Raw genomic sequence first — 9,682 nt, 5'->3', positions numbered from 1 at the left:
AATCCATAAAATGTCCAGTTTACGTCGTGTTATTTTAGTAAGTGTATAAATGAGGTCACTGCAGTTCCACCTTAAATGTGGGCGTAACGTAAACGACTACAGGAGTCTCTCTCTCTCTCTCTCTCTCTCTCTCTCTCTCTCTCTCTCTCTCTCTCTCTCTCTCTCTGTGTGTGTGTGTGTGTGTGTGTGTGTGTGTGTGTGTGTGTGTGTGTGTTTGGTAAGTTGTGTTGTTGAGGAATGGGTGAAATGATCAGGAGTCACAGTCCGGGTCTCCTGCTCCAATCTGTCAGCCGCTTTAGAGTTTTGTAGCCGACCTCCATTGACACGTGAAGGACTTTATCTCGACTCCACCAGCAACAGTAACTTTTAACCTGGGTAAGAATTTTAATTTTGTTTTCTGTGTGAAATACGTCGGCCTGTTTACGCACGACGACATGTCTTTGCAGAATGAATAACAGGCTTTAATTCGGCTGATGTGCTCTTGTTCTTCTGCAGTCGGTGTAAAAGGTCACTGCGGCTCCTGTCATCGATAACAGGAGCGACAGGTGACCGCTGCGCACCACTGGTGCACAAGTTACCGCCAAACACTTGTATCCGAACAAATAGTTTCCACGAACACCCCATTTAGCGACATGCCTTAAAATAGACTGCATGCGACTTGAAATAGTTTCTGTCTCAGCTTGATTGAAACTGCTGTAAAAAGGCAGGTCCAAGCCTGCAGTGCAGACAGAGATGTATGTGAAGCTGTATTCATTGATAGTTGAGGAGCAGCTCTATCAAATGCTTAATTACATGTTGGGACGCTGTGCAACACGTAAATAAAAACAGTCATCTGCACAAACTGTTTACCAACGACAGTTCTATGCATGCAGTAACATCCTTTATACAATCACATGTTCACAAAGTGGTGAACCTTGCTGCATCCTTGCTTTCAGACCCAGTCATGATACTATCACCTGTTACAATGAGCCTGTTTACCTGTGGAATGATCCAAACAGGTGTTTTTGGAGCATTCCACAACTTTCCCAGTCTTCAGTTGCTCCTGTCCCAACTGGTTTGAAATGTGCTGAAATTCAGAATAAGCACAAAAATCAATGAAGCTGATGAGGTAAAGCATTAAATAGACTGTCTTTGTGCTGTTTTGAATTCAGTAAATGTCAAAAAGTATCAGCAAGTTATCACATTCTGCTCTGTCTATGTTTTACACTGCACCTTAACTTATTTGGGTTGTGGGTCGTAAATAGGCATTTCAGGTTTTTCCTGATCCTTGTGTTGCAATAAGAAATCCTGCAGACAAACTGAGTTACAGATTACTGAAAGCGTCTTAGGTTGCAGCACTGGTGCTTTTTTCAAAATCAAGGCATGTTGATGAAATACAAATGTCTGTGTTTTGGTAGCGGTGGTTCTGACTCAACGCTTAAGTTACAGTCAGTACGATGTAGGTGTTGTTGGTAGTTAGTTTGTGCCCGATGAAAATGTCTCATCAACTGTTTTCATTTTTAAAAAATCTTTTTTTTAGGGTGGGATGATGTCAAAGATTATGTTGTGGTAAAGGAAATTAAAATTATAAAATGACAAATTAAGCATACATTTCTTAACCCTTGTAATTAAAACAGAGGCCTGGGGCTCGTTTTGAAGAAGCACCATTCCTGTGTTATCTGGACTGCTGAATTAAACCTGGAGGTGATATTTCTACATCAGGACGTGCTTCAGATTTGATGCTGCAGAAGCCCCAGTTTTACTCCTTTGTTTTCAACCAATGTAAGCCATATTTGACTGCACCACCAGAACACATGAATCATTTATCTGAAATAATTTATACAGCTTCCAATCATGTTTTCAATTTTGTTGATGTAGCAACCTTTTTTTTTTTTTTTACTTGTGAATCACCAGTTGTAGCTGTAGTTGTTATTTCTCCTTTAGTACCTGAGTCAAATCAAAGTGGACGGTGTCCTGGTTCTGCTGTCACTAATTTTGCCTGTATTTCTAGTCTGTGTAGCCTTGAGTTATGACGGCAGAGAGGGAGCATGCGGACACCGTACAGGACCCTCTGTTCATTCAGGAGAGTGAGGAAGGGTACAGAAACCCCACTGAAGTGAAGATGAGTCAGATCGTGCTGCCGTGCCATGCCAACCACTGTGGGGAGCTGAGTGTCGGGCAGCTGCTGAAGTGGATGGACTCCACAGCCTGCTTGTCTGGTAGGAAAACATCAGAAAACCTCTCACTTTTCGATTAAAAGTTAAACTCTCAGTAGTTTTCTTACATCACAGCATCTAGCTCATGATATAACTGCTCACCAGGAGATCATAAAGCATTAAACATGGTTATGCATCTGCAACTGTGAGCTTGCGCCATGGTTAGCCAAGATTATCTCATCATCTCCAAAATGGTGTGACATTTCTCTACTAAGATTTTAGGTAGATAAACCACATTTGATGTCAAGTTCTGATACTTGTTTACCTGCTTTAGTGTTGGACAAGGCCACGAGTTGTGACTCTGTTACAGATCAACTTTCCGACGTACTTCATCACATTAATGTGAAAAAATAGATAAATTATTAAAGAGATAGCTACCACAACACAAATTGTATAGAAATATCTGTGACGGTTTACAGATTTACATAATGTCATGGTTGTATATTTTCATATTCTCCGCCCCTATTTCACTGCATATGTAGCCCATAAACAAAAAAGGTGTATTTGCCTTTTTTTCAGCCCCTTTGTTCAATGCATTGAGTAGGAGTGGTTGTGTCAAAATCACCCCCTTCCATATATAAATACATCTGTACAAAGCAATAGATCTGGTGCTGCTTTTAATGCATTTAAATTTGAAACAGGTCTGAAGTCTTTCTGTGTGATTGATCCTTTCTGTATGACTTTATATATGCACATATTTACAGCTCATAAGCTTTCACTTTGGCCGATTTGCTGATGCTTTGTGACTTTCAGCTGCACGAGCTAAGTAGTCGTGTAATCTCTCCCCTCGCAGCTGAGAGACATGCAGGTTGTTCGTGTATCACTGCATCTGTGGACGACATCCATTTCGAACACACCATAGGGTAAGGTATTAACCTTAATGATCTACCAAGGTGTGTCTGCAACTGAGTAGCATAGACGGAACATGTTGCATGCATTGACTATGGGGGAGAGGAAAAAGTGTCAACATTCGCCAAAACTGCAAGACAAATGCTACTAAAAAGTCCAAAAATATATATAAATGGATCTTTCGGTTTTACTCGTCAGATTATACGAGCTGCTGATTTGAAATGTTGGCCGCTCTCCCTCCAGTTACAGGCAGAGAAAGGTGGACACTGATGGCCAAACTCGTCTAGACACAAACTGAGTGTTGCGTCTCACAGTAGAGACATTCATACTGTGTTGATGATATAATCACTGCTTCATGTTGATAGTAAAGAGAAGCATCTGTGTCTGTTTTCTCCAGGGTGGGAAAGGTAGTCAACATCATAGCAAAGGTCAACAGAGCCTTCACGTCCAGCATGGAGGTTGGTGAATGTTGTTTTTGAGTTCGGCTTCGTGAACATTCATGTTGTTAGAGAAAAAATATAATGAATGTGGTGATTTTGTTAATTTCAGGTGGGCATATTGGTGACTTGTGAGGACCTTTACAGTGACAGACAGTGGAAGGTTTGTCATGCCTTTGCTACCTTTGTTGCCAGACGAACTGAAGCTGGAAAGGTAAGGGATAATAACCAAAATATGGACACAAATCCATTTTAGCCATTTAGCCAACAGCATTTCAACATCCGCCGGGTTTGTGTGTGCTTTGTGTACACAGGTACAGCTGAAGCAGGTGATTCCTCACACACAAATGGAGCAGATGGAGTACAGCCTGGCAGCAGAGCGGAGGAGGATGAGGCTCATCCATGCTGAGATCATTACAGACCTACTGAGCAGCAGCACAGCTCAGCTGGGTACAGGCAGCAGACACAGGGCTTTATAACACAGCACTTGGCCGTGCGGCGGCACCATTTGGAATCCGATTGATTAAAGCTCTTTGTTTTTGTGCTTTTACCAGGAGAATGCAGGGAGTATCAGGACGCTGTGCCAGCCGAGCGGACACGAGTGGAGAGTGTGGAGCTGGTGCTGCCGCCACACGCCAACCACCAAGTCAGCACCTTTGGGGGCCAGATCATGGCCTGGATGGAGAATGTGGCTACAATCGCAGCAAGGTGTGCACCTAGTTTTTCTGTGTTTCACTGAGTTAAAAGAGCTTTAAAGAAAAAGTTTTTGAAGAATATGCTTATTCACTTTCCTTGCTGAGTTAAATGAGAAGATCAAAATCATGTAAAATAAGAGGCTACAGCCAGCAGTCCCTTAGCTTAGCATCGCATGCAGGCTGGAAACAGGCGGGGGAGAGCTGGCCTGGAAACAAAATCCTCTCACCAACACTTCCAAAGCTTCCTAATTAATGCATTATATCTTTTTTTTTAATGTGTTTTTGGGGTGAGTTATGGCTGGACTATTTCTTGGTTTCTCTATGTGGTTGCCAGTAAACCACCAGAGAATACAGAAAGTCACTGCACCCTGCCAAGAAATAGTCCCACACAAAACCCCCCCAGAAAACAACAATTAGTCTGTTTGTACGCTTAAGTATTTATATAGATTAAACAAACAAGATAAAGCACGGTAATTGGTGGAGCTTTAGAGATGCTGGTCGGTGCCAAGGGAGCTGTTTCTAGTCTTTATGCCAAGCTAAGCTAACTGGCTGTTAGCTGTAGCGTCATATTTAATTGGCAGATTTGAGAGTGACGTTGATTTTCTCATATGACACAATAGCCAAGAGAACAAGCGTATTTCTAGTAATTCCAAACAAATTGTAGTTTACTAAGAGATTATCTGTAATGAGGCCAAGAATCAAAATAGCAACAAACAAGACAAACTACAAACACTTTTTTCTCTTTGCCTCGGATCCAGTCGTTTGTGTAACGCCCATCCAACCCTGAGGAGCATAGACATGTTCCATTTTCGTGGTCCGTCTCATATTGGTGACCGACTGGTGCTGAAAGCCATTGTTAACAATGCCTTCAAGCACAGGTGAGTCAACGCAGCCTGACAAATTCTTATTGCATTAAGGGCAGATAAACTAATTAACATTTACAATGTCTCTCTAAGTTACACATTCACAGTCTGAGTGTATGTATATTATATGTTTCCATGTGTGCATATCTTTTGTGAACCTATGCGTCTGCGTACGTGGTGTCTAGCATGGAGGTGGGTGTGTGTGCTGAGGCCTACCAGGGTGGAGAACCTCTGCGCCATATAAATAGTGCCTTTATGACCTTTGAGGTGCTGGACAGGGACAGGAAACCAAGCACACTGCCACGGATACGACCTGAGCCTGTGGTGAGTTTTTCCTGAGACAATCATGTTCAGTAAAGAACTGAACTGAACAAAAAGCTAATTTTCAAACTAATTGAGCATCATTTTGTGAGGTTTTCAGCATTAGGTTTTTGCTATGTTTTACAGGACGGAAAAAGACGCTATCAGGAGGCTATTGCCAGGAAGAAGATTCGCCTTGATAGGTTAGTATCTCTCCTTCAAGCGGCAATCTGGAAGATTGATTGATTTATTTAGTGACACCTGTAGTTATTGGTGGCAACAGCAAATGCTACAGGTCACATAATTCTGGGGGCAGTAAAATAAACCATTATTAATAAAGAAGCTAAGCAATAATTGGTATTTTACCATTATTCTGTGAGCAACCATGATCTGGTTTTAGGCTGCACACAGCATCAGTCTGTAAAAGCAGGGCACAGTGAAACGAGGGAAGCTTGTTACCTTGCTGAGAAGTTGGAGGTGTGCAGCCTGTCGCCTGCAGCTCACATGCACATACATACACAAACACATTGCATTTCCTGTGACTGCTCCACAATGACAATCAACTCGTGTTGCGCCAGTTAAATGTTTTTAATGTGAAGCGACAGCAGTAGGAATTATATTGCATTAGCAGTAAATTAATACAGATTTTTTTCTAGGAACATCTTCAAGATCATAATTTTAAACCATCATGTTTTGTCCTGTTTGCAGCCTACCGATATATCACAGGGCTGATGGCTGATGTGGTTTATTGCAGACATGAATGCTGTTAACAGTGTAGATTTTCTAGGTCCCAAAGGACAAACAACAGTGCCATCTGCTTCCATTAAAACATTGTATTTATTACATGAGGAACAGTGTGTTTTAAGTCTGAATTGGCTCTTCTTCAGGTACAGAGGAATCAAACAGATTTCAGTTTATGTCATTCAACAAGGCTTAATGCTATCCAGTTCATATCTAGTTCACACCAAAGTATTGTAATACTAAGAGTACACCAAAAACCTACATTGTATGCAAAACAAGTCATCATAAACAATTACAAAACCTACAAATACAGAAAAAAACTGTACACGATGCAGTCTAAAGCACTAGAAGTCATTATTACTTTGTGTGTCCAGTGTTGTTCTACAGAGCCCATTGTTTGCGATACTCCGCAGCAGCACATGACTTGGCAGAGCAGCATATCACAGCTGAGCAGACTTTGGTACAGAGTCTGTCAAGCATAATCACTTCATTGTTCAACTGTAAAATACCCGGCCTCCAGTATAATCTTCACTCCACTGCTTGATAACCAAATGTGCTGGATCATTGCTAGAGTGAAAAAAGGTTCGTATCGTTCGGGTTCCCGCAACTTTCTTTTGTCCCTGAATGTAAATCATTTTGTCTTACATGTTTTATAGGAAATACATTATCTCCTGCAAGCAAACTGAAGTGCCTCTGTCTGTACCCTGGGATCCAAGTAACCAGGTATTGCAATTTCTGGCAAACAGAGGCATGCATGCTTAGCAAGACTTATTAGATATTGCCACTGTATTCAAGAGTTCAGACAGCCCTTTGTTGTTGTTTTTTCAGATGTACCTGAGCTACAATAATGTATCAGCACTGAAACTAATGGATACCAGAAACAACTGGGTATTAACTTCTGAGAAAAACAAGGTCAGCACTGTTTGTGTTATCATCTTGGATATAGCCATTTAAATCGTTGCAGCTGTTGTGATTCCACCATGCATTCTGATCTGTATTATTCTGGACAAGCGGCAGGTTCACAGTGTCTCTCCTGGAAGTAGACCCACGTAGATTTAATTACTGTAAACTGTGGAATAATGCGGAACAGGTCAGAAAGCCTAAAGCTGAGACTTTAAACTTCTGCTCCAAAAGTCATTTTCAGAGATTGAGACCTGACCATACTAATCCTCAAAATATGGATATTTATATTTACAATATCTCCTGCACCCACCAGTTCATGTGGCAGTTTTGACAACAGCCAAACTTTAAAAATAACTGGAACATATCTTGTTTGTACACGTGGAGCCCACCTCCCCTGTGTGAATGTGCTCCTTCTTAGGTCAGACTGTACACACTGGAGGAAAACCACATGCTGTGTTTCAAGGTGGAGATGCACGTCAGCGTACCAGCAGAGCAAACGTTCCACCTACTGTCGGATCTGAGGAGGAGAAAGGAGTGGGACCCTCACTATGAGTCAGTGACATATACTGTACATTCTTGGCCTTGGGCGTCATCTGGCGCTCAGCAACTTGCAGTCAGCAGAATACGCCTCAAGGACAATTCACATGTTATTCTGTGTTTTTCCTTTCGTCAGCAAATCAAATAACACCAAAGCCTACTGTGCCTGTCTGTGGCACTCAGCCTCAGGCCCGTTTGTCTCCACAGAAGATTCAAATCTGGAAAAAAAAAAAAGGGGCCACAATATACAGTTTTGTTTTTAGCAAATGTTACTCAAACTGGAGTAACTTCATTCAGTGAGTTAGAGAATTACTTATTTGTCTTAATTCGTAGTGACGGCAGCGTGAGAGCTGATTTATTTCTGCGTCTTTAATGTGTGTTTGATCACATGCTTGTTGCTTCGTGGCCACTGCAGGGAGTGTGAGGTGATCAACCATGCGGATGAAGAAGACACTCTTTATCGCATAGCTACACCGTCTGTCAGTAAAGGGGGCAAAGGGAAAGACTTTATCTTGCTGGCATCGAGGAGGAAGCCATGTGATTCCAGGTGTTGTAACATACTCCATGATAAACACCTTGCTCATGTCGCTTCACATTTTGCTTCTTGATTTTCTATTCCGCCACATGCATTATATTTTTATGCTACCAGTCATTGCACTACTGCCTCCTGCTTGTGCTTTCATAAAGTCTCGTGATGCTATCCACTTTTTGTCCCTCTCAGGGACCCGTATCTGATCGCTCTGCGCTCTGTCACATTGCCCACTCACCCTCCCACTGAGGACTACACCAGGGGAGAGGTGCTCTGCGCTGGCTTCACAATCTGGGAAGAGTCCAGAGCTGTCACCAAGGTTGGCCAAATGAGAAGGGCACACATGCTAATAGCACATTGGTGCACCCCAACAGCTCACTTCTGCAAAACTCAAGCAAAGTAAATTAGTCGATTCAGTGGTTCACTGCACCACATCTGACCTGATGTGTTATGTTTCAGATCACCTACTACAACCAGGCCACACCAGGTGTCCTCCCCTACATCTCCACAGACATCGCTGGCCTCTCCTCCAGCTTCTACAGCGCCTTTTCTGCCTGTAGCCAATTCCTGGAGGCCAACAAGGACAGCCTGGCTGCTCTGCCACCGTCTGCACTGTGACACAACAGAGGCGACATGGTCTTCCTACAAGAGGAGCAGCAGCATCAGTAGGAGGGATTAGGATCATTTCTCTGCCTTTGTCTCATTTCTCCTTCGTTCTGTGGAGGTGCTGTGTGGAGTAGTATTTTTTAAAGTCTTTAAACCTTAGTTATCACTGTATAACTTTGTCATGGAGAAATTCTCTTTAAAAAGGATAAAGAAATACACTGTATAGTTTTATTTTTTAAAGAATTTGCTTCATGTTTTCAGCCAGATCAGTGGGTATGAAGCAAGAGTGCACAGTGTTTCTGAGTCTCTTTGGGATTTTAAGCTTCTTAAGTTTTATTAGGGCCACTATATTGTGGAGAATGTTCTGTGCTATGCTAATTTATAGACCAATGGATTTTGGTAAACATAGGTTTAAGTTTTTAACGCAATCGCAGCAACCTGTTACCTTCAGTCTTTACAGAAACTAACATGAGGATAAGACCAGTTTCAGATGCAATGTTTGAATTAGCCTCTTTTGATATAGTTTATTTTCTACCTCCTAAATAAAGTTTTTAATATATTTGATTAAGCTGTAAACAAGCCAGTATGTACATTTAGTGTGTAATGATGCTGTTTGTATTGTGAGATGTATGGTTTTAGAGGACAACTATTGCACTGACTGTATAACATGTTGACATTTAATGGCAAAGTATCTCACTCGACAAGCAGTTTTCTTGATTGAACTGAAACAATAAACACAAAAGACTGGTGGATTATGCTCATTTTAGCTGCTGTGTTGGTGTTCACTTCCCTCACTCTGCATTCCTACCATTCTTTTACCTTGTCGTGTGAAGAAAAAACAGAAGAACGTAGCTTGCAGTTGTATCCCACCGTAACTTGTGATTGTCATGTTGTGATAGATGCACAGACCAGCAGAGGAGCCTGATGGAGGTGAAACAGTAAGCCTCTGCTGGCTGCCTCTGACAGGGCTTTAAAGGAGTTGGTAGCTCTGCTTGCTTTCCAGGTATTGTGTTTGTTCCATGATCAT

At 42.0% G+C, this 9,682-nt stretch overlaps 1 protein-coding gene across 1 annotated transcript; it reads left to right on the top strand.

The window, feature by feature from the left end:
* Positions 1 to 208: 208 nt before the first annotated feature.
* On the top strand, positions 209 to 9,410 carry acot11b (acyl-CoA thioesterase 11b). The gene is made up of 17 exons (XM_076726081.1): positions 209 to 375; positions 1,617 to 1,761; positions 1,991 to 2,198; positions 2,989 to 3,058; positions 3,442 to 3,502; positions 3,594 to 3,695; positions 3,796 to 3,931; positions 4,036 to 4,189; positions 4,935 to 5,054; positions 5,225 to 5,363; positions 5,487 to 5,542; positions 6,737 to 6,803; positions 6,909 to 6,992; positions 7,402 to 7,535; positions 7,936 to 8,067; positions 8,242 to 8,368; positions 8,509 to 9,410. Exons 3-17 carry the CDS (start codon positions 2,009 to 2,011, stop codon positions 8,665 to 8,667), a joined length of 1,731 nt encoding a protein of 576 aa, XP_076582196.1. The 5' UTR covers positions 209 to 375; positions 1,617 to 1,761; positions 1,991 to 2,008; the 3' UTR covers positions 8,668 to 9,410.
* The last annotated feature ends 272 nt before the right edge of the window (positions 9,411 to 9,682 follow it).

This window comes from Chaetodon auriga, chromosome 3 (assembly GCF_051107435.1).
Source record: "Chaetodon auriga isolate fChaAug3 chromosome 3, fChaAug3.hap1, whole genome shotgun sequence".
NCBI lineage: Eukaryota > Metazoa > Chordata > Actinopteri > Chaetodontiformes > Chaetodontidae > Chaetodon > Chaetodon auriga.
Note: the sequence above shows the minus strand (reverse complement) of the source record. Positions and strands in the feature narration are given on the sequence as shown.

Bases quoted from the DNA above. Each gene is read 5' to 3' on its own strand.
- acot11b (XM_076726081.1), top strand. From the start codon at position 2,009: ATGACGGCAGAGAGGGAGCATGCGGACACCGTACAGGACCCTCTGTTC. The intron at 4,190-4,934 runs GTGTGCACCTAG...CCTCGGATCCAG, and splicing joins GTGGCTACAATCGCAGCAAG to TCGTTTGTGTAACGCCCATC. The intron at 6,993-7,401 runs GTCAGCACTGTT...GCTCCTTCTTAG, and splicing joins TAACTTCTGAGAAAAACAAG to GTCAGACTGTACACACTGGA.